This window comes from Neopelma chrysocephalum, unplaced genomic scaffold (genome assembly GCF_003984885.1).
Source record: "Neopelma chrysocephalum unplaced genomic scaffold, ASM398488v2 Primary Assembly neopelma1_84, whole genome shotgun sequence".
Taxonomy (NCBI): Eukaryota; Metazoa; Chordata; class Aves; order Passeriformes; family Pipridae; genus Neopelma; species Neopelma chrysocephalum.
The window spans coordinates 3,475,757-3,493,588 of NW_020897746.1; the positions used below are offsets into that span (position 1 = coordinate 3,475,757).

The window sequence follows — 17,832 nt, forward strand, 5'->3', positions numbered from 1 at the left end:
TTTTTCTTAATGACTTCAGATAAATACACTGCAGGCAGCTGTTACTGAGGAGAGCAGTGGTCAGTACATGTATCACTGGCTGGGCCACTGGAAGGATGGAAAGTAAAACAAAATCCCAGGTTCAGCTGTGTTTCACTGTATGGGTCAGTAATGATGGTTCATTTCTTGGTTCCCAAGCTCTGTGAGTGTGAATGTCACAAGCCATAGATGCAATCATGAAGCCTTTTTGTTTAAAGGGTGATTTTTGAATAAGTGGGCAGCTTGTGCTTCAGTGATTTACTAAATGTAAGGGGGGAATTCCTGCTCCATCAGAAGTCCAAACCCCACAATTTGGGCATCCATGTGCTTTGACCACAGCTTTACTGACCATGCCACGTTTGGGAAGGTCAAGAAAAGGAAAAGAGATGATGTGGAGGTTATTTAATGTGATTGCAACACTTTGTTCTGAGTGAAAACTTTCTGCAGGGGTCCAATTTAGAACTTCTGCAGCTGCTCTGACACGGGAGCAGAGCAGACTTGGCATCTTGGCTGGGTGAGGTTGAGCACTGAGGGGAGAACTGGAAGGCAGAGCAGGGTGATGTCCCTGTCCTTCTCTTGGCTGCAGGGAGAAGAAATGGAGCCAAAAGGTCTCATAACTGATATGGAGAGAGCAGTTGTACAGATTTCACTTCTGAATACTCCCCTGGGTTGTCACACCTTCAGACAGAGAAGAAACTTGGGATTTTGAGCAGCCAACTGTGCTGATAGGAGAGAAGCAGGCAGGGATTCTGCTGAAGTCTAAAAATGTTTATGTACTTTTTAGTAGGAAATAAATTAATTCATTTTCTTTAAAAATTGTAATTTGCAAGTTTTCATGCCAGGTCTTTCTAAACTTAAAATAAAAGCAAGTACTTTTTTGATAGTACTGATAATAGTTTTACAAATTACAAGGTGGCTGTGGGAGACTTCACTGTGTGAATCGGTGATTTTATTTATAGCAGCAAGTAATTTCAGGACAAGTTTGTAACTAGGTTTTAATGCCCATTGCAGGCAGTTTTTTGGGTTTTTTTTAAGGCCATAGGCTTCTTCCTTCTTCTGTGCTCGACATATATGTAGCAAAATTGTTCAGAGAAGCTTGTGCCCTCTCTTCTGGGGGGTTCTCTTCACCCCAGATCAGGGCAGTCACAGACACTGTCACTCCACGTTCCTTCTGTGGGATTTGCTTAAAGGACTTGCTTAAAGTTCTCCCCATTCAACATTTATTTATAAGCAACTGAATAAGTATATCTGTTAAATAAGTTCTATTCTGTGTGATTGCAGAAAGTATTATCATCAGGTTCTTTGCCTAATGATCTGATGGGTTTCCTTGGACGCTTGCTATGAGAATGAATTAGTGATTAATCCTTAGCAGATGACAAGGATGAGAAGAGCACAGTTGTGTTTGTGCAGTTTCCCTGGCAGTGCTTCTGTCCTGCTGTCACTCAGCAGATATGATGCAGTTTCTCCTTCTTTCCCAAGTAACAGTTAGAGCTGATAAATGTTAAGCAGACAGTCGAAGCTGTCAGTGCACAAAGTGGGAGATGTTGAACAGACCTGTGGTGCCAAATAAACGGTTCCAGCCTCCATTTAAGCAGACAGATGAGTTGCTTCATTTCCTTCTGAAAGCAGAACCAGTTGCCACGGACAGTGGGTGGAGGAGAGACCCTTTCCATTCATCCAGCTCTGCTTTGCATCCCTTCCCTGGCACTGGCACCAGGCAGGGGTGGCCCCTGCCCTTCCCTGGTGTCCAGCAGGCCAAGGAGGAGAGCAAGGGGACAGTTGTCATTCCCTTACATGGTCGAGACAATCTAACACATAATTAGCAGTTTCTCCTTGCTGTTCTCATGAGTTTACAAGGAGATTTGGCAGTGAATTAAACTAGAAGGGCCAGAAGGATGCTGCCAAGAAAGCAGAAGGGGTAATACCATGTGAAGGATGGGAGCATGAAGGGGATTGGAATCCAGTGGCAAAACAGGCTGCAAATACAAGTGGTTACCCAAGCTGATATTCCTGTGAAGGGCCTGTTCCACATGGAATCAGAATAACTGAGGTGGGAAAGGACCTCTGGAGATCATCTGCTCCATTCCCTACACTCAAAAATCGGGCACAGGAGACACAGGGGTAACAAAAGCTTTGAGCCTGAGACACCCCTGGGAGGTGTGTGGGTGCTGCACTCGTGTGTCAGACACGGCCCTGAGCAACCTGCTGGGCTGTAATCTGAAAATTGGCCTTGATTTGAGAAAGGGAATTGTACCAGGTAACCTCCCAAGGTCTCTTCCAACCTAAGTTATGCAATGAATGTTTAGTATTAGAGGCATAATAATCTTGTGGCATTTTTTCTTATGAGCATCGTGGGGTGTTAATATTTGAATGGTTCTCAAAGCCTTTTTGTATATTCCCTACATCTTGTTATAATTTAACCAGTTGTGCCTGACTAATTTTCCTTCAGAATAAGAACAGCAGAAGGTATTTTTTTATAATACTTATAAAAGAGAACGTGTGTTAACTGCCAAGTATTGTACTGGTGCTTACTAATTAAATTTCACAGAAACTTTGTTAGAATAGGTCGGTATAACTTTCATTTTAGAGACAAGGAAACAAATGGCAGAGTAAATGGTTTCCTTGAGGTCACAGTTACATGTCAGGGGTGTAGATGTCATGAAAATGGTTTCCTTTGTACCTTCCTCCAGTCTGTGCTGCCTCTCAGGAGAGGTTGGGTAGCAAATTGAAGGCAGCTTGTTTATGAAAGTGCAACAGAATGTTAAAATTCAAGACAGGTAAAATCTGCTGAGAGCAAGTCTTATGGGAATACTGACTTTTTACTGTGACATAGCTGAGTGCATAATTTTTTCCCACCTGTCTGCTGCTTCTTGTGGTGGTGATGTTTTCTGAGTACATCTGAAAAGAATTCGTTGCTAAGAGGCAATTATGAATTAAAGCTGGGAAAGCAAAAGCAGGGAAAAGCAAAAGCTCATATTTAATACATATATTCCTCTAGTGGTTTTGTTTGAGCAATTAAATGGGGCAAAATTGCTGCATAGTGAAACGTCTGCTGCTTTTGCTGCTTGTTAAATATTATTCCTGAAAATAACAGTGTTGCTTCATCTAAATTGGGATCACATAAAATTCATAGCAGTGGAGCTTGTGACTAGCACTTGCATGTCTTTATAAATAGTGATTCCTGTGGACCAATGCAGAAATGGATTCTCAAAAAATCAGGAGAATAAGTGGTGACCACTGATACAATTAAAGTCTTGCTTCCTTTTAGAGCTTGTGGGGAGTTCCCAGTCCTTGGTCACTGTCACAGGGTGGCACATTCCAATGGATTTCCCATGACAGTAGTTTTTTCATCCCAAATACAATTTATCCTTTGCTCACTCTTAAGTATTTTAAAACTTGTGTGGATGCCTGAGGGCCATGGAAAAGAGGGACTGGGAAGCAGCTCCACCTGGAGATGGAGCTCTGGACTAATCCCAGTCCAGAAGCAGAGCTGGAGGTGTATCCATGACCCGGGAAGGGGAACAGCTGCACCACAAGAACACTTCCTGCAGCCTGTAAGGAACAGCAGCTCATCAGCTAAGCCTTGGCCAAACTCCATCCTGAACACTTTCAGCACTTAATGCTGGGAAGTATAGAAAACATGGAAAGGAAGAGAAAACAAGCTGTAGATTCAGGTGGTGTTGTCAAACAGAGATCTCTTACTAATGGCACAGCTTTATTTTATCTTATGGCTTTTCCCCATGAGTCTCTGGATAAGGATATTGTCAGATACCCCTGGAAGGTTTTGTTGGATGGGATGGGAATTAACATTCTTTACCCTAGTTTTGAACATTTATGCTCTTAAAAATAATGTACCATGGAGAGAGTGTGCTTTTGCTTCAAAAACTGTGCAAAGAAATTAAGGTTAAAAGGAATTCTTCCCAAGTGAGGACAAAGCATCTTTGAAAACTGACTGTAGCCTTGTTCAGTGACCCAGAGACCCCAGGTGATGGATATGGGACCAGATACACAAGGAGCTGTAAGATACCATATATATGAAGACATATTTATTAAAGAAAGGACTTAAAAGACATTCTGTATAGCCAAAAAATCCAGTTTTAACTGGCTTAAACAATACACTGAACCTTGTCCCACTCTGAGTTACTACTACTTCTAGAAAGAGATCAAACAAAACAGCTTGAAAATCAGTTTAAGGCAAAGCTTTGGGTGAATAGGGGAGGGACTGATAACAAAATACTTTGATGATGTTGAAATAAGGTTTAAAAGGAAAAATAAATGACACAGGGACTTTGTATGAAATCCTTGAGGGCAGCACTCATTGCAACACTTGTAGGGTAGGAACAGGTTGCCTTCATTTAGCCTTTCATCCAGAAAAGCAGGACAGCAAGGTGGAAATGAGCTGTGCATATGAATGACTGTTCTTTACATATGTAAAGCTTTACCCATTATTGATGTGCAGCCACAGGAACAGAAGAGTATGATATGACTTGTGCTTGGCAGCTGTGAAAGACTCTGAACTGCATGAGGATTAGATGTGAGCTGGAACCGAGTGTGAAAGGAACTCAGGGGCTACTCCCAAAGACTGAATTCAGAGATTAGTGGCTAAACTGAGCTCCATAAAGCCAGTCTGGTTCTGTCCCAGTCTCCCACGTGTGCTGCTTAAGAGTGTGCAAGCAAAGGAACTTCTGGATCTTTTGGATCACTTATAGCAGAGCAAACCAGCTACATGCCCATTCTTACAGTGGAGATGGGGTAAGGGTTGGATGGGGTAAGTTTATCTTGTTGTGCAGACTCTGAATAGGCATCTAAGTGTTTCATTTTGCCTGACAGCATCCCAGGCACAGTTAGATTGTCAACAGGAGTTCCCTTTGATAACCTTTGAAACGAACTTTAATTTGAACAGTGGGGAAAAAAGCCTGAGTGGGGACAACAGAAGCTATTGGGATAAACCAGCTGTGCAGGTGAGCATTCCTTGGTTCCTCAGGAGGACGGGAGCCGTCCTGGGGAGTTGCGTCAGTTCGGAGTCAGTTGCTAAACATCAAACGTGTTTGTTCTCAGAAGAGTTTAATGATGTGGAAGTGCAGAGGGCTCCATTCTGCTCTCTCATCCAGGGGGATGCCAGTGTACCTCTGCTGTCACATCAGAGTCACTGCATTTCACCTGGAGGTGGTGATGGTCAGAGCTTGGGGAGGATGGGGCACAGCAGGAAGCACTTGCATCTCTAAAACAATTCCCAAGGCAATGCATTGATGGAGTGGCTCTTTCTAAGGAAAGTGAATTTGTACATGACTGATACACGACTCTGTAACCTGACTGAACAGTGAGTGATCAGACCAGGCACAGAAAGCAATAGCAAATACTTGGTACAATGCTGAGAAACTGCCACAGCTGCTTGTAAACCTGCTGAGCATTTTGTCACTGAAGACTTCTGAAGACTTTAGTACTTCCTCCTTCTTTGGTCTAAAATTAGAGCCCAGACTAGAAGGGGAGCAGGGAGGAAATCAATACACTTTGATGGCAGTCACCAGAGCTGCGCTCTTTTAATTGAGGCAACTAAGAACTGGCTTCAGATGTTTTTGGCTTCCTCCTGCCTTTTATAAACTACAAGATACAGTGGAATTACATCTCCAGCTTCGCAGCACAAAGGATTAATGTATGTTTTAAACAGTACATAAAGCTGTCAGAGTGCAGCATAAGCTCATAGCAGTTTGTGTGATGACCTGTGGGCTCTCAGGTACTGAGACAACAGCTAAACTGTGTGGAGAGAGCTGAGAGGCAAACTCCATGTCACTGATTACATATTTGTCTTTGCAGGCCGGGTTTCCTTTTTCACCTCTGGGTCGGAGAACCTGCACCGTGTGGAGAAGGTTCACTGGGGCACTCGCTTCGCCATCACCATCTCCTTCACCTGCAACCCAGAGCACAGCATCGGGGACCCAGTCCTGGTGTAACTCCTCTGGGGATGGAGCACGAGGGCAAATGGAAGGAGAGAAGCCCTGCAAGAGGAGAGGAAAAAGGGAGATAACATCTCTTGTTACCCCACATTCAGTCAGAATTGCCCAGCTGTATCAATACATTGTAATACACTTTGTTTTCACGTGACCTTTTCCTTAAGGACCATCTCAGATTTGATGCATTCTGAAAATGGTTTGTTCTGTCCCAAAGGGACAGGCTGCAAAGAAGAGTTCTTGAGTGGGCTCTTCATTCTTTTTTTTTTTGTACTATTTTTAAAAAATTCTTCAGTTTAAAAGATACAAACCATCTTTTGGGCCATGCCTTGATACGTCTCCCCATGCTGCTGTTACCTGTTTAATTCTTTAGCCTTTTCAGTTACTCATGTGATGTAGAAAGTTTGACCTAAGTTAACTGAGCAAGGTGAGTGTTATTTTGAACACACTTTCTGTTGAGAGGAATGGATTCTCCTGAGCATGGGCATTAGTAGGCAACACACGTGGGGTTTGGCTACTGGGACTTACTTGAACTTCTGTTTTAACTGAACTACAACTGTTTTTTGCTACAAACAGGGACTAGTTAATACAAGGTCAGCAATACAGTTCTCTGGCCAAAAAGCCTGTTGCTTTTGGATTGCAAATGATTTGTGCAGGGAATGTCACTGCACTAGATCCCTTTGATCAGAACACAGCATTCCCAACTCGCCTTGTTCCCTTTGGCTCTCCGTGACAATGATCAGCCTCCTGGTTGGAAGCCCAGTGTCAGGGTTATTAAGAGCTCTTCATGGAGACGGCTTGACCATGTAACCCTGTACATTGAGTCAAAATTCAAAAGGAGAGCTGGGCAGAGGTAATCAATCCTCTGGATTCATCTAAGAATTCCTCATTACCCAGTGCCCAGGAAGGGCAGTGGGTTGGGAGGGGAACAGCTGAGAAAAAAGAGTTTTGTTGAAATTTGCCACATGCCTGTTCTGGCCTCCTTAGACTCAGTCCTGTAAAGCCTGACTTGCTGCCTGGAGGGCTGGATCACAAAACCTCCTGGGCCTGTGGGCTCTGAGGGAAACTGGTGTCCAGTTGAATCGTGCCCAAAGCAATGTTTTATCTGTTTCAGAAAGTCTCTCAGTAGCTATTTTTGGACTTCTCTTTTTCAGTTTAGTAGGAAGACTTTTTTTCTGTTGACTAGGACCACTGGTGTTCCCTGGATAATAAACTGCAGAGGCTTCAAAGAAGAAGAGCTGTGTGATTTGCAGTGGAGGCAAAGAGACAAAGTGTCATCTTGCCAACTACCTTGGTTTCTTCCTGCAGTCAAAGATTTCTGTTGTGGGTCAGGGAATTGATAAATAAACTGTAGGAAAACCTAATTTTTTTCTCAATCAAATTCTGAAGCAAACGTTGATCTGTTTTATTCCTCGGATGTATAATTTCTATGAAACACTGAAAATCTGGGAATGTGCTTAGATTTTTAATTTTTTAAAAAAAATCTATTCATACAGTTTTGATTCCTTAATCTACCTTTTTATGGAAATAGTAAGTATTGGGGGGATTACCCTGCAGATCAGTATAAAGAGGAATGGTGACAGGACACCTGGCCTTGTGAGTGCTCTCACTGGGCACACCAGCAGGATTAGGCCTCTGTCATTTGATTTCTTTGTTCTCAAACCTGAAAAAGGCTTCCTTGTCTGTGCTAACAAGGAAGGATTGTTAAATACGCTGGATGCAAGGAAACAATAAAGTCAATTGGGTTCCATATTGAAATCCTCGCCTCAAAGCCTGTTTATTCCAAGGAATTTGAATTACACCCAGGTTTTAAGTCTCTGTGAAGGCAGACCAAGATCACCAGCAACTGCTTTACTGGATTGAAACTTGATTGCTCACATTGCTTTGGGATTCAAATGTGCCTTTTCCAGAAAAACACCCGACAGCAGTGGAATCTAAATATGAATGGAGCTGTGTGAGTCACACTGGGATTCAACCCATGCTCCAAAATCCTTACTTCACTCTAAGGTTATTGCAGCCCCGGCACTGGAATGGCTGTGCCACTTGTCCAGGTGTTTGCTGCTCACTCCTGGCTGTCATGCAGGCTTTGAGGGGCACTTTGGGAGCTGCCCTCTATAAAATCCTGCTCTGCAAGGTCATCTCAGACTGTGGGGGAAGTCTCAGCTCATCTCCTCTTGGGTTTTCATGTTTGGCAGCTCCTGGTATCTCCCACAGCTAGTGCATCTCTCCTGCTGGGAACTGAGTGACATTCAGAAACAAAGTCAAGCTGATATTTGTCTTCGGGAGTCCTGAAGCTTCAGTAATCTGGTCAATATGATGAGCAAACCTGTCACCTGGAATTTGCTGGATAATTGTCTGCTGCACCCGGTATGAGAATTTCTTTGGAAAAGAAGCACAATCATTCCATCTGCTGTATGTTTTAGTCCCACTGAGATTCTTCTATCTGAAGCTTCAATATCTGGACTACAAAAAGCAATATCTAGATCTTGGAAGAATTTAAATGGCAAATGAGGAGGTAAAATGCAATCTAAAAGTTTCTGAATGCAGCCTACAGCAGGAAAGCAGTAATTGCAGAAAGGCTGATGTTCCTGGGGCAGAGTGGAAGTTGCAGAATTCACTGATCATTAGAAATAAATTTGGCTTAATTTATTTTAGGCCCCTTAAATACACTGAATAACTTTTTATTAAGGGTCTCTCTTCCCAGTTCTTGACAGATAATTCTGAATTTGAAATACCTGAATTTCTTTCAGTGCTCTCTGTGGTTCAGCTGCCCTTTGCTACTGGGAACTGCAGGACTCTGGTTCTTAGAACTCTGATTAGGCCCAGGACAGGATTTGTTCTGTTCAAGTGGCACAAATCTGATGCCAAGCTGCTGCAGAGAAGTGCTCTTAATTAAACACACAGTGATGGCAGAATGTGGCTTGATGGTTCCCAGTTGTGTGAGGAGCTTTTTCAAAGAGCCCTCGTGGTTAGAGAAAGGTCAGCACTTGTGCAGTGTGAACTGGGGCCGAGTCCTGATGGTAAAATTACAGCCTTGCACCTGAAGGTGTACCTGCTGCAAGTATTTGGGAATGTTGATTTGTACTTTAAAAGGAAATTATTTGTAAGGAAAAGGGAAAGGCTGCTGGTGTGAAAAGTCCCAGGGTGAAATGGAAAATACAGCAGGAGAGCAAGTCAGATCTGAATCCCTACAACAAGACTGACTGAAGCCTCCTGAGGACTCCTGTGAAGTGGTACTGCTTCTAAAACTATTTTCCATTCAAAGGTTTTGTGGAATATCAGGAACTTTTGAAAAATGAACAGGTATGTGACTGGATGATGTTTTTAGTGTAAACCTGCCTTTCATTACTGTAGCATTCTAGGAACTTCCTGGCATTTCTCAGGTATAACATTGTAATTGTGCAGGCAGCTGTGGAATCACGGGTTTTAATTCCCCTGAAGGTTTGGAAAGGTACATTTACGTGGAGATTTTCCTGAATATGGATTGTCCCCCTGGAATACACTGCGCTCCACCTTAATGAATTTCAAGTCCAGAAATGTTTACAAGGGAAATCTATTTACAAAAAGATTTTAATTTGGATTTGTAGCAGAAATTTAGCTTCCTGTCTTACTTATTTTTAAGGTCAGCATCTCAGCCAGGTGCTTTCTGAGGCTGCAGCACATAATGATGTGCACATTAAAATAAATGTAGCTGAAGTGGCATTGATGATGACTGTGCTGTCAAGGAAATCTGGTTTTGTTTCTTCAATTGCAATTCTCAGTACCCCTGAATGTCTCCTTTAATGGCTTTCCTTTCCCTGGTAAATGAAGATGACATTGTTTTTAATGTAATAGTTCCTCATGTTCCTTCCACATCCAGATATCCATGGACAGTGTTTATAGGAGAACTGGTTCTCTCTGACATGCTCCTGTGGAGCTTTGTGCAATACTTTTGTCCAAATTCTAGGAATTAACCCAGGAGATGCTGCTGGAGGTCAGGGCTCAGAGTGGGGAGGAATAAATACAACCAACCTCCCTCCTCCAAGCAAAAAAAAAAAAAAAAGAAAAAATATATCCCAACTCCTGTCTCTCCTTTTTGAGTCTCTGGTGTGGAAATCCAAGCAAAAACATTCCAAGAGCAGCAGAAGAGTTATTTCCTCTCTGAACCACAGATGGCTCTGGCACATGGATGGTCTCAGCCTCATTCAGGAAGGCAGATCAGTCATCCTGGGAAACCCAGCTCAGAGTCAGGCCTGGAGTGGTGGGGAATCCTCTGGTGAGAGTCTGTTGCTCCTTCTAAAACACCAGGAAGAGCTGTAACATCTCTGCCTAATCTTGTTTTTTGTAAACACTCTTAGGAAGCTGAAGGCTAATTTTAGATCATGTTTGCTGAAACCTGCCAGTCATCTCTCTTTTACTGATCGTTAATTTATCCCCAAAGTATCTGTGTGGGCATTTTTTATCTTCCACGTGAGTGTTGGTGACTTCAGGCAGGACTGTGCAAAGAAAATAACTATCCTTTTTCCAAAGTGCACATCTTTGTGTGCATCAGCTCCCCTCCAATCCCTCATTTCATATCTCACTTCTCTCCAAACACAGCTCAACTTTTACATGTAGCAAGAACTGAACAGGGTACAATAGTCCATTATTTACCCATTGACTGCCTTGCTGGGACTGAAGAGGAGCTGGGTTTTTCCTCTGACCCTTTTAGCCCACGTGGGGCATTAGTCTTTAAGAAGAATTCCTAACTCAATTTTTAAGATTTTTCACTATTCAGCATTCATTTTTTCCCAGCTACTCTCTTATTTTTCTTCCACTGCAGGCATCGTCCATATTTGAACCACCACCCTTTATTTCAGAGATGTTTCTTTCCATCTTGCCTGTTTTCCTGTAAAGCTGAAATAATGACCAGGTGGGGGTCTGTTGTTGAGCACTCTTGTCTTTCATGATACCTCATGGACAATGAGCAAGGAATTCTGAAACAGAAGCTACAGAAAGCAGGTCAGAGCTTGGGACCACAACAAGAAATGCCTTGCTTGAATAGCTCTGACTGTGGAATCAATAAAGCAGCTTGGAAGTACCATCCCCTTTATTTTTGTAACTTTTAGATGCATCTAAACAAACATGAAAACAGCTGGGTTTAGTGCTGGATAATCCAGAGGCTGCCCAAGGGATCTGGACTGGTGGAATCCATGAGTTGCCACGTCAGATTTATTGTTCATAATGAACTGCACTGAGACTTGAAGCTGAAGCTCAGTGATGTGAAGCAGAGAAGGAGCACGTGCCTGAAACCACAGCACCTCTTTTTGAAAGAAATATTCTATTTAATATTCTATTTATAGAGAGAAGCTGAGATTTGTGGAGCTCATGTTACTTATTTCTGGGAATTTCTTATGACAGGCCTCCAGTGTTCAAAAAAAGCTCATTTTAGACATGGATACCCTTCCTATTCTTTTATTAACAACCAAAAAAAAGCACCAACTAGGTTCCTGAGGCTTGATTTTTCTGGACAGACACCTTGAGGACTTGTCTCTTTCTCTTTCCTCAGTTTATACAATTATTTTAAGCTGTTTATGTAGGTGCCTGGACACTTTGCTGCTGACTCCACAGAAAAAAAATCCTGCTGTTTTCCTTTGAGAGTGCTTTTCACTGCCAGGGGAAGGTCTCTGGGTGGATTCCTACCTTGGAGGTGACCTCCTCAGCATATTAACTTGCCAGCCAGACCATTAAATCTTGGGGGAATAAACAAAGGCAGGTCCTAATGGAGTCATTCTGCATGTCTTGGCTCTGGATGGTGGTTTCTTCCATTCCCTCTAGCAGACAAATGTGTTTATTTCTGATTTATATTAGTGAGGAGGAGACATGTTCTGGGAGTCCTCCCTGCATAATAGGGCTTTAATTGTGATTCACTGAATAACCTCATAAAAATAAGGCCACATTTTACCAGGTGATTCAGAACTTAAAAGGCTCCTGTGAAATAACAAACCTTGGGCCCATTTAGTCCTTGCACTTCTCAACAAAATAGCAGTGAGAGAAGGGATCGTGGACTTGGGGTATTTAGACTTCATTAGGGGCCATAAATTTGAGTTTTCTTATTGGTTTCTCTATTTTAAAGGAAAATAAATGAATTTGGGAGTCATTCCTTTCCACGGGGACAAATATGATCAAAATAATCTGTACTTTACTGGTATGGAAACAGAAATACAACAGAAGTAAGTCAAGCAGAGGGGTAAGTTAAATTTCAGACTGTTTTAGGCAGGGAGCAGCTGCAGATTTCTCCCACACTGACACGTCTGTGTCAATTTAAACTGACATTTTCTCCTCCTCCTCCTCACTCTGCTGAATTGTTTCATTAGAAGATCAGACAAAGAGCTGCAAACTGAGAGTTTTCAGGCAGCAAAGCTCTTGCTGATAAAACCTTCCATAAAGCTTTCAACAGGACCTCTTCCTCAGCACCATTTACTTCAGCTACTTGTCCTGGCCATCAGGTGATATATGTACAGCATCTATTTTACTTTTTCTCAAACTAGGCAGAATTCAGATCTGTAAATAAGAAATAATCCAAGACGACATTAAAACTGAATTAATAAATATAAAGACTTCTACAGAAAGTTTCCCTTTGGGGGGGAAAAAAGGGCTTGAAAAATCTGGGTTTTTTGGAACTCTTAAAAAAGAACAGAGTTTTACTGATTTGTTAATCCTTTAGTTGTGGTGTAGAGAATATGCACCTGCTCTTCAGTGCTCTCCACTGAGGTCCTACTCTGCTTTTCCATGCTTAAACAGTATCTGGAAATCCAGTACTGTCCCTGCTCATTTTCCCTTTGCAGTTACACATTTTGATGGAGATCTTGATCCATTCAGACCACGAGCAGGCAGGAAGCAGCACAGAATAAATGCCTGTGGATTTCTCAGGAGGGCTGTTCCCATCTCAGAGTGCCCAGCTGAGAGCACAGCTCGGGATGAAGAGATGAAGACTCACTCATGTCACATTTATTAGTGCCTTGAAGTCTTCCATCATCTCAGCTGCTGCCTCCCTGAGCCTTTTCCCCTCAACAACTGGAACTTGAGACCTCTGGGTTTTGTTTTCTCAATGCTTTTAGCACCTCCAGATGGCTGTGAGGCAGTGAACTCCAGCATGCTGCAAAAGTTATCACTTTCAATACAAGTTAAACACCTTTTGACTCTTGCTAAATTTTCACATAGGCTTTGGAGAACTTGTGCTCCTCCTAATCATTCTCCTTAGATTAAATACTTCAGCCATAAAGCATGCACAGAAGGGCAGCAATCAAAAGCCTCTCCATAGCTGAGTTGTACAGGAAGACACTTCTGAGATGTTCAGGGCTAAATTAACGATTCTGTCCTCTGGTCAGGCTTCGTGATTTGCGGGATCTGGGCGAGGCAGAAGGGAAGGTGTTTGCTGGCCTGACCCTGGAGTGGGAGGTGTCATGGTTTTGTAATTGTGGGTGCACTTCCAAGGCAATAAAGTTACAAACCTGGCAAGGTCATTAGGAACAGCAAGAGCCTCTTGTTAGACCGTTTGACAGAATTGCGAAAAAAACAAATCTTTGAGTCTTAAAGCCTTGTTTTTAATGAATGAAATGCAGTGAATAAGCCAGTGCATCAATTAACTTAAAAAACATTGTTATTGTCTGCCTCTCCCCTGCCCATCAGCTGGACAGGGTTAGTGACCTTGGTTTTATTTCCTTCCAGCCTGGATGGATGTGCAGGGGCTGGATGTGCAGCTGGAAGAAGACTCAGTCCCTGCTTGCTCCAGACACCCACAGCTACTTCCTAAGTGCAGATGAGAGCTTGTTTGTACTACAGAGGAGACAAAGGTGGGAATAGGACTAGGATACTCCAAATCTTTTAAATAAATATGATTTTAGTTTTCTAATGCTGATTCCACGCTTGCTGAATGCATTCTGAGTAGTCCAGCTGCACGAGGCTGTGTCACTGAGGAGACAGGGATTTTCCAGTTGTGTTCAAGGCCCTGAAAGGGGAGGACAGCCTGTGTACATCTGAGCCAGCTTTAGTGCCAGGGGTTCAGGTTTGCATCAGCATGACAAATAAAATCTGTCTCTAAATTAACAGCCTTGAAATTGAAGAATTACCATTTTGTTGGGAAGAACGCAGGTGTGGAAAGAATGCTTGACTTAATGAGCTTATCTAATCTCAGTCTCCTCCAGAAGTACTAGCCTGACTGTAAATATTAAAGTTCTTTTTAGAGATAATAGCCAGGAACGCTTCCTAACCACATGAGGCTTTACCATTCCTAAACAGCTAAAAAGCTGAAACTAATCTGAAATATGAAAACTCCATAAAACTGAGCATTTTGCAACGTTGGTGTATTGGAACTACTGTGCTGGGCACTTCAGCCAGCCCTGGGCAGGGATTTCTGCAGGAGCCTCAGGTGCTGATTGCTACTCCTCTGTAACCCTGCAAAATAAGTTTCAGATTGTTATTATGGTCCCTGGGTGAACTGCAGACTTTTTCTAGTCTTTATCCTTCCTGGAGACATCTGAGAGCAAGGGAAGGCTCCTGCCAGGGCGGTGCCACCAGACCCCTCTGGTGCCCGGGGCTGCTCCCGGGGTGTGGGCTCAGCAGCACGGCTCCTCTCCAGAGACAGTTACTCTAAACACTGGAGATGGTGTTTATCCTCGGGGCCAGGACTCCATCAATTTGTCCAGTTTATGTTGGGAAGAGACAGTAAAACTGATGCTTACAAGAATTCTGTCTGCACCCGCTCCAGCCAAGAAAACCCTCGCGTCCCTCGGCCCCTTGCGGGGTGGGCGGCGGGGACCACCCCAGGAGGAGGTCTGGGGTCTGGTGAGGGCTGGAGGGTTTGCTCTGGCTGTCAATACAAAAGGCAGTGACAGCTGGGATGGGGAGGACACATCTGGAGACTCCAAGAGGTGGTGGCAGCAGAAGAGACCCTATGGGGGGATTGGGAGATAATATTTGGGATTTTCTGTGGGACTCGGCAGGACATTGCAGGTGGTGGGAAGGGTGAGACCTCCTGCTGCTGTAGAGGAGCTGAGAAGGAGCAAATGCTAAATGTGCGTAACACTGAGTGCTGAACAAGGTCTGACATCCCAAATGATACTTGATAGGAATTGATATCACATGGACAAACAGGATGGGGAAAGGTAAACTAACTGCTGGCCCAGGGACTTTGGCAGAGGGTGGGATCCCTTCACCAGCAGAGACTGGAATAGCTTTGTAGAGACATCTCACACAGTACTGAGAGTTGAGATGAGTCTGCAGCACTTCTCCAGCCTCTGTAGTTGTTGGCTTTTTGTAGCTTCTTGGGTAAGGAAAGGAGGCTGATGGGAATTCCTGCTGCCCTGGTGTGCCATGGAAAGATGCTTAGCAGGAAGAAAAGATGCTGACAGCATTGCTGTCATCCTCATCCCAGCACAGTACCCCCAAAATCCAGCAGAGAACTTAGGGGAACAGAGGAGTCTGTGGCTGCCTCAGTGCCCAACATCCACAGAAACCTGAGAGATGCCCAGTGGGAAGTCACTTGCCTGGTGCAAAGCAGCTGCTTTATTGATGTACTGTTTAGTTGTTTTGCTAAAGCAGGTGTCTCTGCCTTATTAATTTAGAAGAAATGACTGACTGAAGAGAAAACACTAATTCTAACCCAGACTTTACTTTGATTCTTTTTCCTTTGGGGCAAGGAGAGAATATCCCTTAACACTTCTGTACTTGAAATCACAGGGTCTCTTGAGGACCTGCCTTATGCCTTGTCCTCTTGTTAAGAAAAAGGGATTTTTTTACAATCAACCAGATCCCACGAGGAGCTTCCTCATCTCCTCAGCATCCCAGACTCAGAATGGACGAGTTCTGATAATTTAGAGCAGTTTGACAAAATATTCAGTTGAGGACCCAGTGGAGTACTCGAGGAGTTACCATTCCACATCATCTGTCTTGCCTCTGTGAGAGCTACAACTCTTGACAGCTTTGGATTCCATTTCATTTCATTCAACAATTTTGTAACCATGGGTAACAGCACAACTGATGTGGCTCCGTGCTGCTGCAAGGAGGCTGTCGAGGTTGTCAGGTTTTAAAATCAACCTGCTTTGATTACTCTTCTCTTCTGCACCATTGACCTTATGGAGTTTGCTCTGAAAAACCTGTTTAAAAATAATTTTCCTTTTTTTTGCAGCATTTGAACTGAAAGCAAAATAGAAGAAGTTCATGGATACCTTTGTAAAAGACTGGTATGTTGCCAGCCATGTGAGATCTGGCTTGTTTTAGTACCTTCTCCCTAATAGAAAAAAATAAGTTTACTTTGTTCTGAAGTGTATTATGAAGGATGAGGTTCAGAACAGACTCTTCCTTCCTTCCTCTGACAGACAGGAGTGGAGGGGCCACGACCTCTTGGAGTCTTTAAACCATTTGTCACTTTGGAGGTGCAAAGGGGATAAACATGCCTGTGATCAGGAAGGGTTTCAGGGCTTTGCCTTTTTCTTTTTTCTTCTTTCTGAACATCTGCCCTTGACTTCTGTGCTGGGAGGAGGGTCCCCTTTTCATGAGCATGTGCCAGCTGGTGGCCACATCCCATCTGCAGCAGCACTTACACCCCACTGACTGTGCACGAGGACTCTAATGTATTAAAATAATCTAAGGCAAAGGATAAAAGCACTTAAGCAACAAGTCCAAAGCAAAAGAATTATTTTAAATCCACTAAGTCATTGTTTTAAATAAAGTTGTGCTCGTCTTGAGTCAAATGCTACCTCCCACTTAAGTCCTTCCCTCAAAACTCTCCCCAGAAGTCCTCAGTTACAAGCCTCTCTGAATTTGCATATGGATATTTGACATTCTTGGGACAATAGTAAAGACATGGCAGTAAGCTGTAAACACTTTTTTTTTGTCTTGAGCACCGTCTTGAAGACTCCCCAGAGCCTCTGGGAATCAGTCCAAGCTCCAGAAAACATCCCCTGGGTGCTAAACCTGCTCTCTAAGCTTTAAATTGTCAAAAACCTCAAACAGAAGAAACACTTGCACAGCAACTGTGTTAGACCAGCAGCAACAGAAGAATGTTGAGGGCTCTAAAGATTTTCTCCTGCTCACACTCTCTGAGCTCTCAGACTTTGCTGTTCAGTCAATTTTTTAAATTGGATGAGATTTTGGTCCCAAAAGTGCCTGAGCACTTACAGGTGAGTTGTTTCTAATTAAACATCCTGCTGGAGACTGGTGGCAGCTTCAGAAGGATCTTAATGAACGTGAAGCCAAATGTGCAGGGTCAGAGCTGGCAGGAACAAAGCCATGACACCACGAGGTGAGGAGCAGAGTGTTCCTGCTTCCCCTGGCAGTGCAGGTAGGCAAAGGTTTCCAAATGTGGGGAAGGTGAGCACTGTTTTGGAGGGCTAAATTTAGCAGTGATTAAATGAGCTCTTAATTAACCAAACATTCCTCCTGCTCGCCTTTCCAAATTATTCAATGACTGAACAATTATAATGAGCTCAGCATGTAATTACCATCCATTCCAGGCACTGCCCTCACAACTGCAGCCTTCGAACCCACCAGCTGTTAACGTGCCAGGGAGTGAAGTGCATCAGGTGTGAGTCAAATAATTGAAAACTGAACAGGAAAAAACCCCACAGGTTCCAAGGCAGTGAAAGGAAAATGCCCCCATGCTGAGACCATAACTGTGTCGTCCCTTCCAGACTGAAGATCCATCATAAAAATCATCAGTGTGGGTCAGAGCTGCAGGACTACATTTTCATGGGTGCTCTGGCAAGGATGTAAATGTTCCTGATGGTTGTTCTGCCTCACAAAGCTTCACAGAGCCTCCCTGGGGGCTAATGGGCAACTCTAGGTGGGGAAGCCACCACCCTACTCACTGACCAGAAAGAGGAAAGCGGAAGGCAAAGCCTGAGAA

The 17,832-nt window shown here is 43.5% G+C and overlaps 1 protein-coding gene across 2 annotated transcripts in view; it reads left to right on the forward strand.

Moving 5' to 3' along the window:
* OGFOD3 (2-oxoglutarate and iron dependent oxygenase domain containing 3) overlaps window positions 1-16,329 on the forward strand; it is a 43,255-nt gene extending 26,926 nt beyond the window's left edge. The window contains exons 9-10 of one of the 2 annotated variants that reach the window (XM_027691920.1): window positions 13,656-13,780; window positions 16,114-16,329. In XM_027691920.1, coding sequence (XP_027547721.1) covers window positions 13,656-13,750 — 95 coding nt within the window. In that variant the 3' untranslated portion in view covers window positions 13,751-13,780; window positions 16,114-16,329. Of the gene's footprint in view, window positions 1-5,832; window positions 7,725-13,655; window positions 13,781-16,113 lie in introns of those variants that run through there. The other variant, XM_027691918.1, reaches the window with a different exon arrangement.
* Window positions 16,330-17,832: the final 1,503 nt, after the last annotated feature.